The sequence below is a fragment of the Mytilus trossulus genome, chromosome 14, assembly GCF_036588685.1.
Source record: "Mytilus trossulus isolate FHL-02 chromosome 14, PNRI_Mtr1.1.1.hap1, whole genome shotgun sequence".
Lineage (NCBI taxonomy): Eukaryota > Metazoa > Mollusca > Bivalvia > Mytilida > Mytilidae > Mytilus > Mytilus trossulus.
In genome coordinates this window covers 79,821,592-79,841,961 of record NC_086386.1, presented here as the reverse complement: position 1 = coordinate 79,841,961, position 20,370 = coordinate 79,821,592, and the positions used below count along the sequence as shown (strand labels likewise).

At 31.4% G+C, this 20,370-nt stretch overlaps 1 protein-coding gene across 1 annotated transcript in view; it reads right to left on the bottom strand.

Annotated features, from left to right (window-relative positions):
* The window catches only part of LOC134697243 (rho GTPase-activating protein 6-like), a 38,655-nt gene extending 20,515 nt beyond the window's left edge, over nucleotides 1-18,140 (bottom strand). Inside the window, exon 1 of the mRNA XM_063559391.1 lies at nucleotides 16,866-18,140. Within this exon, the coding sequence (XP_063415461.1) occupies nucleotides 16,866-17,684 (819 nt within the window). The 5' untranslated portion in view covers nucleotides 17,685-18,140. The remainder of the gene's footprint in view (nucleotides 1-16,865) is intronic.
* Nucleotides 18,141-20,370: the final 2,230 nt, after the last annotated feature.

Below are 20,370 nucleotides of genomic sequence, written 5' to 3'. Positions count from 1 at the left end.
TATTTTTGTGATTTTACCTTTTCGCATTTTGTTATTGAAAAGTCGTTCCGAATAGTAGCATGATGGAAACGTTGTGTCGTTTTTCTGTCGTTATCATCGATTGTCTGGTTCCGAATGATCATACATAAAACGGTAGTAGGATTCACCAGAAAACATTTGGCAGTACAACAGTACAACAGTCCAACAGACCCCACACATTACTAACGCTAGTCATCTCCGAAAAATAGATGTCACAAAATGTACCCAGTATATCATCGGAAGGGTTATACATATGTCAATAGCCTGATTTGTTTTACATTTTCCGACTAATGATAACTTAATAAATCAATATAGTTATATCAGAGTATTTTCCGGGTAGTCTTCAAGTCCTTGTTATTAAATTTTCTTTGGCAAATTAGCATCGTTAACCCGACCCTCCCTTTTTAATGGAGACTCAAATATCGAATTCAGTTGATAGCAATTTATTTTTAGCTGTATGAAACATTTCTGTTCCAAAAATGGAAAGTTGCAAACGGAATAATATAGACAGTTTTAATCGTGCTTTAATTGGGTTCTTCTACATTTTTGAATTACTCATTATAGTCGAAAACGAAAAGTTGCAAAAGGAATAATATAGAGATTTGTAATCGTGCTTCAATAAGCCACTTATAAATTTTTGAATTAATCATAATCGGTTTGAAGACAAAGGTGAATTAAGTTACAAGGATATACTATCTGTATTAAAATGTATCCCCAATGCCCTCGTTGTGAAGCTAATAATGGAATGTACGTGTTATAAATATATTTATCACATTTAGCCTTCGTCAAATCACTTTAATATAGGATCATAAGATTATTTCTTCATTTTTCTCTAAAGGTGTTGTCAAAATGCATGCATCTCCATGATAAAACCCCCTTCAAAAACATTTGTGTCCGACGAAAGCATTTATGTCTTTCTTTTTTTATTATGTAAAACTGGAAGGTTATAATATGCCAGTAAAATTTAAAGAGGTGGAATTCAAAATGTCGCAAATGTTTAATTCTAGATGGTAGTTTTCTAAGGTTAAATCACTTCTAAAATGTCAAAGGTTTTAATGTCTAAAACTTCTTGACACTACTTTAGTGCGTGGGATCCTTCTGTTATTTTAAGAGTGCCTCCAAGTAGCAACTCGAACAACGAAATCATTCTTAAGTCATTATCAAAATCTCTGATTTTACATAACAATATAATTTAAAGATCGAAAAACGAAAAGACCCCCTACTACCAATCATTTATATACGGTATCTCATCTTAAGAGATAGTTTAAATAAGTCATATTAATATTTAGGGATTTGAAAGCCAATCCAATAGTAATGCAAAAGGATTTAATTGAGCATGCCACCATGGCGTCAGAATGTCAATATTTAAAATAGGATAATAGTAAAATCTATTTTTCATATTTGTTAAACTTTGCTGCCTTTTTATATTTTTACCGTTATTGTTAGACGTTTTGATGTGACTTATATACCCAAAATATACAGTGTAATACATACGGCCCATTCTACGAACAGGTCATAAAACGGATTGATTGTTGGTTGCTTTGTGCCGTCTCGGCAAAAAAGGCCAAATCGTAGCGAGACATAAAACGGACTGATAACTGTATACAACAGAAGCTTTAAGACAAAAAAAAAACATTTACTAGCACTTACACAATTGTAGTATACGGATAAAGCAACAATTGATTTTGTAACAGAATCAAAAACTTAACCCAACCACATCAACAAACATTGATAGAAAATGCAATTTAAGAGGAATTTTACTGTTATAGTAATTGGGCAATTTGTGATGTGTTTCTTTAAATAATAGTTCAAAACTAAGGAAATTTCCTTTAAGAAATAAATCAATATTCTTACTATGGAAAACAATTAATACGAATGATACGGTTGTTTTTAAATTTCGTATTCCTATTGTAATGAACTTTTTTTTTTATATTTGACACATTTCCGTTCTGTATCCGTATTCTCAATCATAGTTAGAGTCAATATTACGGCGAAATTAGTAATTATACGCAAATTAGATATTACGCCCCGGATTCAGGATGGTAAATGCATTTGGCCAATCAAAAGAATATGTATTGCCTCATTTTGTCGTGTGTGTAACATGCACCTCTTACATGTTCTGAACAGATGATAAATGGTCAAGCAGTGAACATTGTCACAAATCCTGACAAGTTACATTGTATTTATAGGATAAAACATACCGCGCATGTTCCCTTTAGATGATAAATTATGACCAGTGTAATTATGTTAAATTATAACTGCTAATTATTTAGAATATATGGGGTAAAATTACGGTCAAACCCTCCCATTTAACTAGCTAATGTAGATCAAAACAAACATATATTGGAAGATGTAATTTATGGGTTTAGCTAAAACACCATACACGTGCCAGAAAACTGTTATTATTAAATTACGAAATATCCTACTTTCTAAAGACCAAGAGTCAATTTAGACCCACTTATAATGCTATTCCACCTGACCTTGAAAAAACAACAATCGTAATAATTTAAAATATTTGACATTTCTAAATTTTTAAAGTGTCACAGTTGAAAATCTAACAAAAAGTAATTATCTAATAAGAACGCCTAAATTACATACTATTTTACATGTTAAATCTAATTTTTAACATTTATTTTTTTAACATATAAGTTTTCTGGTAAACTGAGGTTGAAAAGAATTCCTTTTACAGTTATGTTAAGACATTGAATTCCACGTATGTGTGATGTTTCCGTGAACTTTCTATATCAAATAATACACAGACGTCAATAGATTTTGAAATATATTTGTATCTCCCTTGTGCACAGCTCTTATTCTTTGGCTGCATTTATACTTGAGTTTGAGCAGGATCTTGATCCTGATTCTTTAGCCGCTTTTGACTCTTTTTCCTTAGTTAGATATTGGCTCTGATTCTATAGTCGACTTTGATTTTATTTCTTTAGCTATATATTAGCTCTGATTCTTTAGTCAGTTTTGACTAAGTCAGATATAAGATCTGGGGCCGTGTCAATGAAAGTATCCTAGGATATGTCCTAAGATATGTCTTAGGACATTATTTAGGATGGTCTTAGGACGTGTCTGAGACATGCCTTAGGATGTAAAACAAAGCTGTCTTAGGACAGTCCTAACTACTAACTACGATGGTCCTAGGACCATCCTAACACATTCATTTAATTGAAAAAATATGTAGAGATTTCTATGTCATAGATTTAATGGTAAGTTAGTATCTACTTTTATATGGAAACAATCAGTAACGCAAAATAAAAGTTAAAGTTTTAACGTAATACTAATAAATACGTTATTAAATATGATAAAAGATATAAATGGATTTGATACGAAAACAAAAGTAAAAAAAGTCATGAAACTTTGTTAAATGCGATATTCGTGCTGCAATTTTAGTACATACTAGTTTTGTACTTGGGTCCATTCGATTTCGATTTCATTACATTTATCGAATCAGGATTAGTTACAAAAAAGAAGTCAACTTTTTACCATATTTAAATTAATATTGCACCCTTTTGGTTAGTCGCAAAATATGTTGCTTAGAATGATAGTATTTTTTAGGGTTCCAAATTTAAATAACCAGCACGAAAAAAATTAATGTAATACAATTGAATCTTTAACACATATTGAAAAAATTTTGTTTTGCTAATTCAATTCTAATAACAGTATGATTGTTTAATATTGTATTAGTATTTTTAGTATTGAGGTTATGCCATATTTGTTGTTTTTATTACGTTTTAGGACATTGTAACCTTTAGGACTATCCTAAGACACCTATTTGTATATCCTAACTTTAGGACCAAATTTAGGACATATCTTATTTTAGGAGACTTTAGTTAACCTGACTTAGGACTAAGACGTGTCCTAAGACCACCCTAAGACATGTCCTAGTCCTAGGACAGCTTCGTTGACACGGCCCCTGATTCTTAAGTCGGCTATGACTTTACTTTTGTTAGCTAAATAAAGGATCGAATTGTTTAGCAAGACTTGGCTTTATTTCTTTTCCAAGATATTGACTCATTCTATAGACAACTTTGGTGCTGATTTTCACCTATTCGGTAGTGACATGCAGCGTGTTAGTATTTCGTCAGCCTGTAAAATCACTAATAGGGACATAATTTCAGGATATACGCAAGTAGTTTTCAAAATCCATAACTAAATGATGTTTACAAGTGAGTATAATCCCGCGAAAAATATCAGAAACATTTCATAACTGACATTTCTTAGTACCGCGTTAACATTTGAGAACAACAGCCCGCGGTCAGTTGACCGAGTTATCAAACGAAGAGTGTCCAATCGTAACTGATAGAACTGATACATGACCTAACAGTTTGATGTATCGCACTATGCTGTTTACATAGAGTAGAAATACCCATCAAAAACGTTTTCCCTGTTAGTACGACCTCAAACAATAATGACGACATGATTCCATTTTGTGTATTCGTGTTGATAACTTCATTTTTACTGAGAAATCTATATTTATATAAATACATATTTTTCTAGGTAATATATATAATTTGTGGTCTTATATCTCTTTTGAAATTGAAATAAGATCAAATAACAATTCAAAATTTGCCTACCTCAGGTTGAAATGGAAATCATTTTATAACTAAACTATTTTGATAAAATTTTGAAAAAAATGGAAATGTTAAGATGGCGTCTAATAGAAGAGAAAGAGAGTGTTGCCACTGATTATCCCACCATTTCCTTCCTTCGTTTTTTGTTTTGATGTATACCTAAGTTCGGTTTCCAAAACCTATTTGTAGACCATGCAATTCTGACATTATGAAACCACTAAAATGTTTGAATAATTCCAAATTCCCAAATTTCATGTAAGCATCTTTGTGTTTTCAGACAAACAGAATAAATGACCAAAAAGAAATATATATTAGCTTTCCACTGCATGGTCGTAAATGAAACTCTTTTTAACACTTTAACTTATCACGTCTTTAACCGTTTTGCTAATGAAGCATGGAGTATGATCATAAGATAGATGTACTTTTATCAAATTTATCTTTCATCAATGCGTGTGAACCATTCGATGTAAGTGCTTGAACGGCCTATAGACATCTAAAGTATAGTTAAAACGTTGGGGGTTTTTTCTCACGATATATAATGGTTTTATTAATTTATTAAATATCCTTTTTTATGAAGAAGAAACATCTATTCAGAAAAAAACAACAATACATGTCATATGATGTTATTCCTCAAATCAGGTTTTGAATTCGTTTTGTTTAAAGTTCTGATGTCTTGTATTTTGTTTTCGAGTCATGCGCCAGAATCTTACAAGAGGATAAAACCTAGAACATTTTAAAACCATACCAGTTTTTAGAGATGTGTGTCAATGTACGCGGTGTTTTATCTCCTTGTAAATGGAGTTGCTAATCGCATTTAAATAGCTATTTCTAAAAAAAAAGATTCTTAAATATTTGTTTTGCTTTCTGTCTATTCTCAAAATTGTCTCATACAGGAGGAGTCGTCCCTTTTCCCCCCAATGGTGCATGTTGTCTTCGATTTATTTGACCTATTTATTATTCGTTTCATATAATTTTCCTTATATCAGTCATTATTTCATTTCAACCAATGAGGTCGACAAATAATATGTTTATTTTTACGTAAAGACATAATTAAAACTATAATAACATATTTATGAGCTACATTTCAATCAATCTAGAAGTCATCGTAATAGATAGAAATGGTGGTTTTTATATCAGATTTTGGATGACACAATAAAATTCTAAATTGTCATGGTGTTTTAATTTTTGCATTTAAAAATTTCTATAAAATTTCTATAATTCAAAATTTTAAATACTATTTTATGACGTGCAGAAGGCTATAATATGAAATAATGTCGAATGGTGACCTATTTTCTAGCGTAGTAATAAACTGTGACAGATGTTTTCGTGCCAAGCATAAAGGTAGTATTAAAACTATCATAATTATGAAATTCGAATAAAAGCCGTATTAGGATAGTTTTAAAAAAACTTCCTTCTCAGTAACTTCTTTTATGTGTTTTTTTTATTATAAATCTGTTTTTAATACGAAATAAGGTTTCCACTTATATTTCGTAAATTGTAAATTTAGAATAAGATAGAAATAAAGAATGCAAAATATTCTGTTCAATTATACTCTTTCAATTTATATCATATCCATTATCTCAACAGCGTGAACATTTTAAATAGCCAAAAATTTCATAAATGGATAATATTTCGTCAAACTGAATTATAATAATTATGCGTGCCTTTTATTGTGACTGGTCAGTGAAACTTGTAATAAGTAGACCACTAATGACAGCAGTTTGTAAAATGTCGCACACCTGCACGAAATGGCATACTTCAGTACTTATTCACAATCTGTGGTCAGGGACCGTAGCAATGGTTCAAGGGCGTTTGTATGTGCAACGGACAAATTATGTTTGGAATTTGCTAATGAAAAAGTGCCCATTGTCAATTTATTTCAACTCTGATGAATTTGCCATCCTTTGAAGAACTGGCTCAAATTTATTAATTGGCATATGCAAAAGGTCCAAACTATTAATTGCCACATGCAAAAGGTCCAAACGGAGATTACGAAAGAGGATCTACTTGGGGGTTCAGAGATATAGAGATTTATAAATAAAAAGTGCAGAATAAAAGGCAAACAATAAAGTATAGACAAAAATTAGGCAAACTAAAACAAGAAATACAGAATAATTGGATGCTAAAATATACAGTAAAACCGGTTTAACCCGAACCTCTTCGGGACTTCAGATTTTGATCAGTTTTGGCCGATATTCAGTTTAATCAGGTTCTCAACGCATACAATTGGATATGACGGTGCTTTAGAACATGTTTGGTTTATACAGGTTTTTGGTTTATGCAGGATTTTGTTTAGCCAGGTTTCACTGTATAAAGAATAGAGAATAATCGACAAAACACATAAAGGAAAGAAAAATATGGTATACAATCTTAACAATACAGACATGAAGGAACCCTCATTAAGACCCTTTCATATTGCTTCGTTTGTTTCATTCAGTATCTCAACAAGAGCAGAAAGGATATATGCTTTTGATTGATAAAACAGACAGGAGAACCAATTGACATTGGTGCCAAAGTAAAATTAGCAATCTAAGTCAGAATACTCAACCAAAAGAAACAAAACAGAGCCAAAAACAAACACAAATATGCATTGATCAAAGAAGAAATGTTCTGAAAGGAAAACGTCACATACGTAGACCGGCATAGTCATCAACATGCTAAATTATTTTGTAGTTTTGTTTAAATAATAAATATGTATCATAAAGATAAAGGCTTATGTAAGCAATGAGCAAAAAAATAGAAGTAGAGACATGTCAATTAGCTTACAAAACTCAGATAAAATAGAAGGTACAAGAGTAAAACAAGTTCACATGTACGTGCAATTGCGCAATTAGACAATTACGAGAAAAAAGGTCTAGGGTACACATTTGAACTTTTGCATTCATTAAAAGAAAACATCAGAGAAGTCCCAAACTTCATTTTGTTAAGATAATATCTAAATCTCATTATGATATCTATTTTGTTCCCGTAAAAAAACATATTAGTGCAGCCGCCATATGCATTCAATAGAAATTTTTAAATATGATAAAAGAAGTGCGTCTTTCAAGGGATATCTTATGACTGCAGTCAGATGCTTTAAAGGTACTTGTTGACAATACTGTGGTGAACTTGTTGACATAAGGTAATTTTATAATTGTACAATTGGAAATTTCATTATGAGACGAATTGTCGCAGTTGTTGCGATACTATCAAATATTGAATTTCGATCAGTATCGTTTGTGTGAAAATGATTTTAATTTTCCTCTTGCAATTATTAAGAAAAAAAGCATGGCAAATTTATACAAGGTTTTTGTTATTGAAAGGAAATAATTTAATTCGCTCCAGTTATGAAATGATGAATGGTGTAAATGTGGATTTAATTACATAATTACTTAGTAGGGGAACGGTGAATTAAAGGTTAATCTACACAAAGAATATATTTAATCCGTCAAACCAACAGGTGTAGCTTACAATTGTTATTTTAAAGTTTATAAAATCTCTAATATAAAGTTTAGATGAAGCTAATCTAACTATGGTTTATACAGTTGTGTTTATGTGACTTGTATACTGCAGATATTGCACATTGTTAACGTTAATATACTAAGGAACATGTAGATGACTACACGATGAAATTAACCTTACTATATATAGCACCAACATGACATTTGTTTCTCATTGTGTACCTGCATGTTTACATGCATGACACGCCATCTGCCTTTCCGTTTATTATTTTTTCTATGCTGACGTGAACACTGTCAAAGTGAAATAATACTTAAATTTTCTTGTATATGTAGCAAACATCAGACATCGAAAAGCATATTCGGGGTGTATATTAAAACATTCGCAATCAATAGCGATAGTTCTTTCATATTTTTGAATATTTCATGAAATGATGTCCAAAATAGACCATCAATAACTACTTCGTGTGTTTTATGCTGTGTCATGTCTCAACTGTCAAACTTTGGATTTTTTTATGAATTAATAACAACTTTTTAAGCTTTCGCCCTTTGATCTGAAAAAGTGTATTAAATCCTTCTTTCTACACTGAGAACCTGTATTGTTGCAGGCAGTTTTTTCTATTACATAAAGACTTCCCGTGGTAAAACTTAACTTAAAGTAAATAACGTGGGATGTGACATTAGAAAATTGAATATTTTCAGTGTTCTTATCTGAAAAGCAATGACACGCCTATTAGGAAATAATTACATGGTAGATTCAAATAAAGGGGATCGAATTGAGCCTTCAAGCTCTATGTATAACAGTAGATTTTAATGGTGATACAAGCAATTATTCATGTACATTTTGTAGTTTGTAAGGCTGTATGTACTGAGTTGAGATTTTATTATGTATTTTTTACCAATATAGCACGCGAATATCACCTCCAGCGAGAGAGTTGTTTATGGAGCCACTGAAGGTCAAATTGGTACTGTTTTTCAACTCAGTTGGTAGTCTTACATTTCGTAATCTTTTATGAATGAATGGAGACGAGCTGTATGGGGGAAATTAATTAATATTAGAGTTTTAGTCTAGCTACGCCAGGGAAATGTTTTCTTTGCAAGACTAAAGTAAACACTTGATTTCAGATGGGGTTTAGGTTGGCTTTCAAAGATTGATCAATGAACAGAAAGGTTAAAGAGGTGTTTGGGGTTATGTTGCTTCTCAACATAAAAATAAAATTATTTTTACGTTGAGGACTCCTCGACTAAACAGTGAATGGTTGAAATTAGACAAGGCCAGAGAAATAACATTATTTGCTGCGTATTTATACATTAAATTTTTTTATGTACATTGTAATCTTTTAAGTGAAAATTTATTCCTTCTGTTTTAAGAAATTTAAAATATTGCTGTGCTTGAAGTACGTTTTGATTTGAAGAGTTTTCGCTTCTATTGAATTAAAATACCTTTTGATTTAATTGGGTAATGGTATATATATATATATGTATGAGAAATACCATTTGCATTCTTTTTACCCCAATCCCAACTTAATGAAATGTAGCGTTTTATGTTAACAAAGTGTGTGGCTTTTAGTGCCTTTAGCGTAGTTAAAAAGCTATTTCTTTCATATATACATTATTCATGCCCCTGATCACATATATATGATAAATATTAAGGAGTAAAAATATGAAAAACAAGCTTTTTGATGGATAGTTAATAATTCGAACCTCTTGGCCAAATATATCATAAACGTACGGCAAAAACACGTCGGAGGTTAAACTAGGAGAGACTTCTTTTGTACAGACCTTTGTGTAATGGCTTATGACAAATTTGAAAGAAGATCGAATTAGTTACTCGAATAATCAGACCTTTGAACTATAAAGAAAACATTTAGTTTAGAAGGATGGTGATGCGTCTTGAAGGGTCATCTATTATGAGCTAGTTTTAACACGTTTTTATGCGTCCAATTCATTTTGCAACAAATACAATAAAAACACGACATCAAAAAGACAAATTCCTATTTACGGTATTCATATACGTATGAATGAGGGCGAAGATTAGGGAGGGATCATTTATTCTGTATTCTTTTAAATTGTTTACGCTCATTCAATATTTTTTATCTTTTAAAATACTGCCTATTTTGTAATTACTTGATACATGTATTCTGGACATTGATCTTTTCTGTAATCAGTATTTTTTTCCACTAAATTCTTTAATTTTTCCAGTTGTTCTTAATATTTGAGTACCCCCTTTATTCTTTTTATTCTTATTTCTGTATTAAGTCCCTATCCACACCTTCCTCCTGAACAAGACTAAGCCTAATTTTTCGAGAAATATTGTTTATTTATATGTACAAAAAATGAAGATTTGAGACTTGAATATTTACAGAAAATTGAAAATATCTTTTATAATACAAAAGATAATATAGATGGTTTTGATAAATTGATTTTATGTCTTTCGTGTCCTTCAATTATTGAGTATGTTGCTCCATTAGTTGAAAGACCAACTTTCAAGTACAATACACGATATAAATGTGGCGACAAGATTTTGTAATTTTGAACTTCGAACATTAGGGTCGCTGTGTCTGGATTACAGAAGATTATCCTTAGCTCAAGTACATCATTATCTAATCATGAAAACAAAAATTAAACATGCAAGATAAAACTGTTAATCTTGTCTGTGCAACATTTAATGGTTATAGACTTTTCCAACATATTTTGAACCCATCCCATTATCAATTTCGGTGCCCTTTATAGCTTGCTGTTAGGTGTGAGTCCAGGCTCCGTGTTGAAACCGTAATTTGACTTAATAATAATATAATGGTTTTCGTTTTACAAATTGTGACTTGGATGGAGAGTTGTCTAATTGGCACTCATGCATATATACCACATCTTCTTATATCTAAAAATCTTATAATAGACAAGTACATGTAGGTTACAAAACATATATGAATGCTTTAACTTGAAATGAACTCAAAACAACGTGAAAAACAATGAACTGCCGTGTATTAAAAAAAAAAGTTTGGCACACTTCGTTACCTTCTTACTAAAATTAGCTAGCATGGTTGATTGCTATATGCGATAAAGACAACAGTTTTACATGCATTTTCTTTAAACTCGAAACGTAAAAATCTGTTTTGAAAAAGAGCTTTCTGAGATTTGTTTCTAATTTTGCTAAACAGGTTGCAGAGTTATATTTTGTCATGAAAAGGTAACCATAGAGCATTTGGAACCAAGAGGACGTTTAGCTAAAAACTGAAGGTTGTAGAGTTATTATATTTTGTTATGAATAAGCAGCCATTGCACATTTGGAACCAAGATAACGTCTCCACGTGACATAACAGGAATACTGGTATCTTAATGACTGTCTCCTCATTACACATTACTCTATCCATCCAGTGATTGACTGGGATTGTTTATTATCGAAAACAGCCGATAGCTACAGAATGACATATTTACTTTTTTAAATAGAGTACACGTGACAGGTATCATAGCTATTTTGACATTTTGATTTGTATTTTCTAGTGCAGACCAAAGACCTATGGTGCAAAAATAGTGGTTGACAACTTGTTAAACATGACAGGTGACTAGGTTTTTTCATGTAAAATTTGTATATATACATGTCAAATTTCAATTGGAATGCATGAACTTGACCTGTTGTGTAATCTCTGGTGGTCAAATTCGTGAATATTTCCACGCTTTCGATATTAACTGCAAAGCTGTTCTTGTCGGGCATTTGCAATTATAAATTAAAAACAGCGTTCAAACCTATGATTGCGTTGGATAAAAACTACAATGTTTGTACGTGTGCATACAAAACTGACAAATTCATTGGTATAAAGGGGTCTAAAAACAGCACAAACAATATTTTCCAGATGACCAAAACTATAATGAGAAAATTATAATGAAAATTAACAAAACATCATACACGTCAGTGTTGTCGCATTTTTTATTTTTACATCAAAACATCTTTTATATTATCATTATCCTTTTTTATATTTTGTTTTGACAAGAAGATTGCTATAGTGTGAGCTTTAAATTGTTATTTGGATGGATAGTTGTCTCATACCACATCTTTCAATATATATTTGTTGTTTTGATATTAAGATATTTGGGGGCATGTGGTCGTTGTTTTACTTTGTAGGGTTAACCTAAAACATTGCCTGCATTCCTTCACACTCGTAAATATTAGAGAAAGTCCTCTCATTTGGCGCCTCGTTTAATTAAAAACTTTCAAGTCAATCAGTCAATGTGACAATGAGATACATCTCTATATGGTTGATAGCATCGATTATAAACCATCTTCGATTGTTCAATATTACTCATAAAACCGTAAAATATATTAATTCTACCTGATGGAACAGAAATTAGGTCATTATTTCTGATAATTTGAGTAAAGATTAAGAAAAATTACAATCATTGTTTCAATCTCGGCATGGGTCCAAAAATCTTTAAAATTTGACCAAAGTACGATATTTTAAATAGAACAGGGATTGAGAAAATTCTACCATTGTTTAATCAGCATATCTATTAATTCAACTGCATTTTAAGCTCCTCGTTGTTTTCAAATTTAGACATTTAAATTTCAATGAACATGTGATGAAAGACGTTAAGTAAATGTAAACAAACATAGAGAAAAACAGTAGATTTACAATTCATGTAACTTTTGTGTAAAATGTGGTTTGTGTAAAAATTTATATTACGGTTGACCACAACTGAAGATGGAAAATGGTTTATGACTTAATTCCAAAAATACTTTTAATATTTGTATTGATTTTTAGAGTACCCGTTAAATAAATAACGGGTGTCTAACATTATCTGACATTTATTTCCGGTGTAAATTTATAATGTGATCGATGAATGATTTAATCTTGAACTAATGTGCCAATATTGCGAAAAACCTGTGTAAACTTATGATGGTCCCATAAAATTGTGTAAAATTGATATATTTGGAAAATATGTAAATATAATTAGGACCTCCTCGGTTATGGTAGCTTGGATCCAACTAGCTAGGTACCATTTGTATACGCTAACAGAATTTAAAATCCATCCACATAATCTATTTCAAAAGTGACCACTTATTTCAAGCTACAAATCAGGTTTCAGTTAACCTATTGTAATAAGATTGCAAAACATACTTTTGGTTCTAGCTATATAGGTACATTTGAATGGGTTTACACTTTATTTTTTTGGGCCCTTTCATGATAGTTTCGAGCCTTGCTTTTCGGTGTGAGCCAAGGCTCCGTGTTGAAGACCGTACTTTGTAATTGTGACTTGGATGGGGACTGATTGTTTCTTTGGCACTCGTATACCACATATTCTTATATATATGCATACATTGGACCATTCTTCTATGTCATGAAGATAGGTCACTTCTGGCAGTATTTATTAATACTTTCCATTTGTCTAACATCTTCGTTCTCAAAAATCAGTGGCGGATCCAGGGTGGTCCGGGTTGTTGGAACCCCCCCTTTTTTGGACGATCAATGCATTTGAATGTGAACATGTGGTTGGACCCCCCCCCCTTTAAAATTGCTGGATACGCCCTGCTTATATACATATGACTTCCATCCATGTCATCTTACTGTGCGATTTGAAAAACATTTATAGCATCTATAATCTCAAACCCCAAAACAATCTACCATTTTTGTCCGGAACTCTCAGAGAGACGGAAGAGATATAACCATATTTAAGTATAATTTATTATGTCTAATAGTTGTTGACATATCAACTGGAAACATTCTAGTTATAAGCCTAGTCTCTGATGAGTTTAAAATAGTGAAACCACTATATAAAAAATAACCAGTAACTTCTTTCTATAACAAAAAGTGCTGTGTTTCACTTTTTTATATTTTTTATTTTAGACACGTCTTTTCGATCAAACCATCAAACAAAAGAACTACTATATGAATACATAAAGAAACAACACGTTATCAAATATAATAATTCATAACTGTCAAAATGACAGACCTTAAACATCTTCTATCTGGATTAAAATACACAGTACGGGACCAGGTCACACCAATTTATCATTTTGATACACATCGTCATATTTTTATAAAGACAATTTTCTATCGGAATGTTGATGAGAGATCAAATAAACCTAAGCTACTTTATATCTCTGGCCTTTCTTTTTAATGCAGACTTTTTTATTTACACTTTGTGAATATTGTAATCAAATTTTTATTTTCAAAGAGATAATTAATATTGTAAATTTATTGTACTTATTCATATCACCGTGAGATGACGATTCCAGTTTATTATTTATTCATATTACTAATGATTGGAAAATGAAGGACATCTATGTCATCAGATCGATATTTGATCGAATAATTTGGAATTGATGCAGGTTTGGTTACACAATAAAACAACAGCTCTAAACATGATTAAGTTTCAGAATGTTTTTTTCTATTTTTAATTTCAATATATATGTATATATATTTAACCACTTACACTTAATTTTAGAAGACCAGTGAATATGACGACATTAAAAGGCAGAAGCGGACTATGGGGACAGGAGTCGGGCCCCTTAAGAGGCTATATACATGTATATGGTAAATGCATGTTCTACTTGACTTGCGTTGTATATTTAAGGGACCTCTTTTTCAAAATTCTGGATTAGTCACGACAGTTATTATCCGAATTGGTGCTTTTAATATATTATCAGAAGTGTCTTTTCATTTGATAATTTTAATAACCAAATAACAACTCTATTGCCAGAAAAAAGTGTGGTCAACTCAATGCGGGGGAACCCCCCACATCCAACCTTACAAATACGAATGGTCATTTAGTAAAAGCTTTCTGGTATATAATCTCAGCATATAAATGCACTATAAAAATCTACTTGAGATGACAACATGTCACTTTTGAAGTTGTCCAGGTGATATTTCATGTCGTTGACCATTCAATGAGTCATGCGCATGGCTGAGACATTCCTAAGCATGTCGTTTGCATGTAAAAATATTGAAATGCGATTTAAAAGATGTTCCTTTGGTGGTTATCAGATCCAATAGATATTGATAAGTATATAAACATTGGGTTGTGATAAGGTCACCACTTATGATAAGCCTTTATTTGAACAGGTTGATAAAACTGGTGACAGTAAATAAATGCATACGAAAGCCCTTCCAGACAAAAGCATGACAGATGAAATTATAATATTCAATTTGAAGACAGTATTCTTGCCTCGCATTTCATACTTTGAATAGTGTAATTAATAAAGGTGTTTATTTCATAGTTTAAAGATCTGTCAGATTACAAAGATTTACTGCATTTGTCACGAATAAATATAGAACAGCGCCTATTATTTCAAAATATGATAATCGTTGATTTTATCAGTTTTTAAAGTAACAATTGTTTGAGCATCATTTGAAGTCTATACGATCTTTCTATATCGGCGTCAACCGTTGTTTGGATGTATTTTAGATTCTAAATTTTTTACAATGCCTTTTTCATATTTTGTTATACAGGGTATTTAAAAATTGTCCTAATAATTATTAAAAGCTACATTCATTAAGATATAGTTTCCCTATTGTTGCTATATATACTTGATTCTAGAATACAGGTGTTTTTAAGTCCCCAAAATTAAAAACTATGCATTTTTCACATTTTGTAGTAACACATTCATATAGACCGCAATTTAATTGTCATAATAATCAACAACATTATTTAGGAATATAGTTTCCTTATACATGGTTTAGACTTGATCCGTCTATACAATGTATTTTAGTCTTCTAAATTTGAAACTTTGGATTTTTCATATTTTGTCATACATGTAACATATTTAAAAAGCTACCTTTATATGAAGATTAAAGATTTCCTATTGTGAATGTATAAATTGATTCTCGGACAGGTCAACGGTGGCCCGGACCCCCTCTTTCAACAGCCTGTGAGTCCCCCTTAAGAAAATTCTGGATCTACCACTAATAATGGCTAATGTACAACCCATGTTCTAACACCAGCTGTCAAATGAAACCTGTCCGTCTTGTTATATGCACACGACAATTATTTTAGCTAATTATAATCACTGTCTAATTGACTTGTTTGGAATATATACATTTACATAAAATACGCAATTACTTAGTATACAAGTATGACTTTCTATTTATGTTTATTTATGCTAAAGAATATCTTGAAAGTTCTGGTTTTACATGGAGAAACGTATCGTACTGCCAGGAATACAATGTCAATTCCATTTAGACCTTTTTTCTGTTTTAGTTATAAATAAGTATATACTTTATGTATATCGTTGTTTCCTAACTAGTGAAATGTACTGTTTCCTTTTCATCTGGTGTGGGCATTCTACTAGCTATAACATCGCTACTTACTCAAAGCATGGAAGTATTATATTGACACTACTTCCATGCTCAAAGCCAAAGGCTTGGACAACCATATATGGCTAAATGCATGTAGTACTTTAAAATAAATTTTTTTTTTAAGAATATAGAGTTTTGTCAGCAACTTTCTGTTTAGGTTCTATTATAGAATCAGTATAGTATGATACTCATTGATAAAGGTGAACGACCTCTTGTACGTATACATCTGAAATATGATTTGTTTCCTCCCATATCAATATATTGTCTGTATAATCCTGAAATAAGGAAACTCTTCCTATTAATTGTCAATCGATTTTTGTCTATCCTGATTGATGATATAATAGGTTTACTGACACAACTGAACCAAACCAGGACAATTCACTTTCTATACCGAGCAATATGTATTCGGTCATCAAAAATGTGGCGGGAAATTATTTCGCTTGAGGATGTTTTATGTAGATTTAATCTACATTTCACCAAAATTTACTAATATGAGGACGAATACATTTGATACACAAACTTAGATAAATATAACTACGTACCTCGGGGCTCCATAACGTGGTATTGACAACAGGGACTGGCCGTGTTTTGCTGCGAAATCTTTTTGGAAGAATTTTGTGCGTGGAAGATGGTGACTTCGTCTTGTTCATCGCTAAAGAAAGAGAAGAAGAACATTTTGGATAATTTATAAATCCAAAATCATCATTGTCATCATCATCACTTAACCCGAGTTCAATACTATCCTCTTTTTCATATTTTGCATTTTCAACTATATCCCCAACTGACTTGCTACGCTCTCTCTTAACCGGCACGTATTCCTCTGGGAATCGTCGGAGACTCTCGCCTCCTCTTGGACTCAAACTTAAAACAGCACCAATGTTTGTTGCAAGTTTTCGCAAACTTTTTTTCTGCCATTTCCTATCTTTTAATGGCGATTTAACGCTGATCAATGATTGTGAATGCGATTGTCTTGTCAAACTATTTGTTTTATTATCGTTCAATTCATTTCGTTTAAAATCCAAAATAGATAAATGTCTTGAAGGGGGAGAAAAAGTCCTCAAGAAATAATTATTGTCTAAAGTGACGTATTCAGTTTCTGAATCCAAACTGTCAAATTGCGAAGATTCGTCCCCATCGTAACTCATTGAGAAGTTTGCTCTCATTTCATTACTAAATTTTGGTGGTCCGTGTGCCTTCTGGGGAGTTGCAATGTTCCCGTTTGGCAAACTAAGAGGGGACACATGAAACATATATCCATTCCAAGACCGGTTCATCATTGTTTCACTATCTGGGTAAACCATTTTACTAACAAATCCATTTTGATGTGTATTAGGCTTTTCTTGTTGTCCGTGGACGGTCATTATCAAACAGATATTTAAATACGGAAATAAAATTCGTTCTTCAACATTTATGACACACACTTCACGATGGACTATTAAAATTTGATGTACACATATTATAAATCCTATATTATTTAAAAATTCGCACAGAAGATGGGTATATATTTCACGCCTTATTGAATAGTAGGTAAACAAAACGCTGTTCCACTCCAGTGTGTCAATATTTATATGTATATGTCCTTGTTTTATAACACTATTTATGCACACATTATTTTATCGGAATATTCCCCATAATAATAAGTATTATGTATTAGTTTTCAAAAATATCCTTCAATCGATTTTTGAATTAATATACGATATGTCGGCTCAAAATTAGTAGAATAAACTATACGGTTAGAGGAATACTATATTTTTAAGAGGCGGAGCTTCGAAACCAAACTGCGAAACGAGGCTTCATAAAGTGTCACTCAAGCGTGACCCACATAAATGGATGTAATGAACCTCATATTCATAAAAAGTAAATTACATTGAGGCCTCCTAGGGGGGTCAACAAACACTATTCGGTTTGACGCTTATTATGAATAGAGGGTTAAATTCAATAGAGCTGTTAAAATTTAAAACAATAAAGAAGTGCCGTGTTTGAACTTGATTACTCACAACGAGATCTGGTAATTACGAGAACTTATGGCATCCTAAATTAATTCTCTAATCCGATTTCACACGTAAATGTTTGAAATAAATAAGGTATATAAAGATGTAATATATTTAAGCATATTTGTCAGAAATGTTTACTCTTTATTGATTTTGATAATAGACTTAGTTATCTAATCACTAGACTTATCTTTGATCTAAACTGTGGATTAAAAAAATCTACTTAATAAGATTATAAATTGAAATGTGGAAAATAATATGGGAAAAATAGTTTGGAGTTGATAAAATTAAATCCGCGTTTGTGTGTGTCTATTTTTTTTTATTCAAAAGGGTTGGAATATGTATCCCCCCAAAAAAATAAACTTGTATTTACACAATCTAATTAGATTGGTATTTATATGTTAGGAGTATGCTCCAGGAGCAGATCAGGATAAGCGGTTGTATGAATTCTTAAAAATCCAATTTATTAGACGAGAAAGGGAAAAAAAGACTTATAGCTAGTGTCACTGGTCTAAATAAATCACAATTCAGCGATATCCTTCATACTTCTTACAAAATTTACATCTTTTTAAAATTTTAAACACATTTAAAGAGCAAAATAATTATATGTTCTCATTTTAAAAGCCCTATACACCTAGTTAGAAATGCAGGCTCAATCATAGCGACTACTGACCGTGCTAATTGTGTTCGATTTATGATTAATTCGATATCTAGTATGTTCAGAAATACAACAAAAAACGACAATAATACCTTATTAACTTAAATCTTGAAGAATTGGCTCTGCGTGTGTCAAAAATGTGGTTTTAATTTCACACTGACAATGAATCCAGATGAACTAACTAGTGACTTTAAGTCTTTGTTGATATTCTAGATTATCAAAGAAAACCTCTTTGGTTTGATAAAGGTATGGTTAAAATCATAACAATGATAATTACTTGTACAAATACATAGAGGTTCAATGAATAAATTAAATTGAAGAGAAATAATTGTCGAAATTGTTCATAATGTGGTATGTCAATGTTCTGTGTAGGGGCTCGAGAGATGATAGAGTTCTTTAAATGAGCCATATGAAATACTATTATATATTTTATACTAATAATGTCTATTTATAATCTGTTTGGTCAAATATTGATATATATTTTTGTTGCACGGGGTGTTTATTTACACCGAGTACACTAGCTCTAAAAGTGCAAAAAAGTATAATTGTGCATTATTCATATTATACAAAAATGGAAAATTCTTTATTCGATCATATTCTAGTAAACAAAACTTAAGAAACGGTTGCTTTTTTTTGGGAGTTGAATTTCCCCCTCCCCCCAAAAAAATACCAATAACCGACGTGGGCACTTCAAACTTGAAACAAACTTTTAAGGCATAGTTACTACTCTGGTTTAAATTAAACTGAATTAATTTTTTTCATCCATCATTTCTCTGCTTAATAACTGCGATCCATTTTTTCAATAACTCGTTTTTGTTTTTCATTTCCTTTATTTGGTCAAGTTTCTTCTGAAACATATGAATTTGCTTCGCCCCGAACCTTGGAAATATACCGTTGTATTTCTCATTGGAAAGCTTAAACTTTTTCTTTTTCTTTTATTTGTTTTATTTTATGATGATTACGTATACGGTTCCGACTTGTGTATTGATACCTTTGTTTAGTATATATTAAATTGTTCTCACTAACACCCTTAGACCCATAATACTGCCTAATAGTTATTCATCAAAATAACTTTCCTCTCTCGCGTGACTTATTTCAAATGCGATTCCGGATACGAGACTATTACCGAACATGTGATAAAATTGAGTAACAAACATTTCAGTGTCTTGTAAATCAATTATCAACACAAAAAGGTATCAATATACTAGTATACAAACATAGATCATGTAGATACGACACTTACAATGTAATTGAATACATAAGTGGATAATGAATTATACAAAAAAATACCAGTAATATATGTTTTATCATATTTTGAACGATTTTAAAATTCAACGACGAAAACATTTGTAAGGTTTTGTTATATATATTGTTACCAACAAAGTACATAAAAGCTTT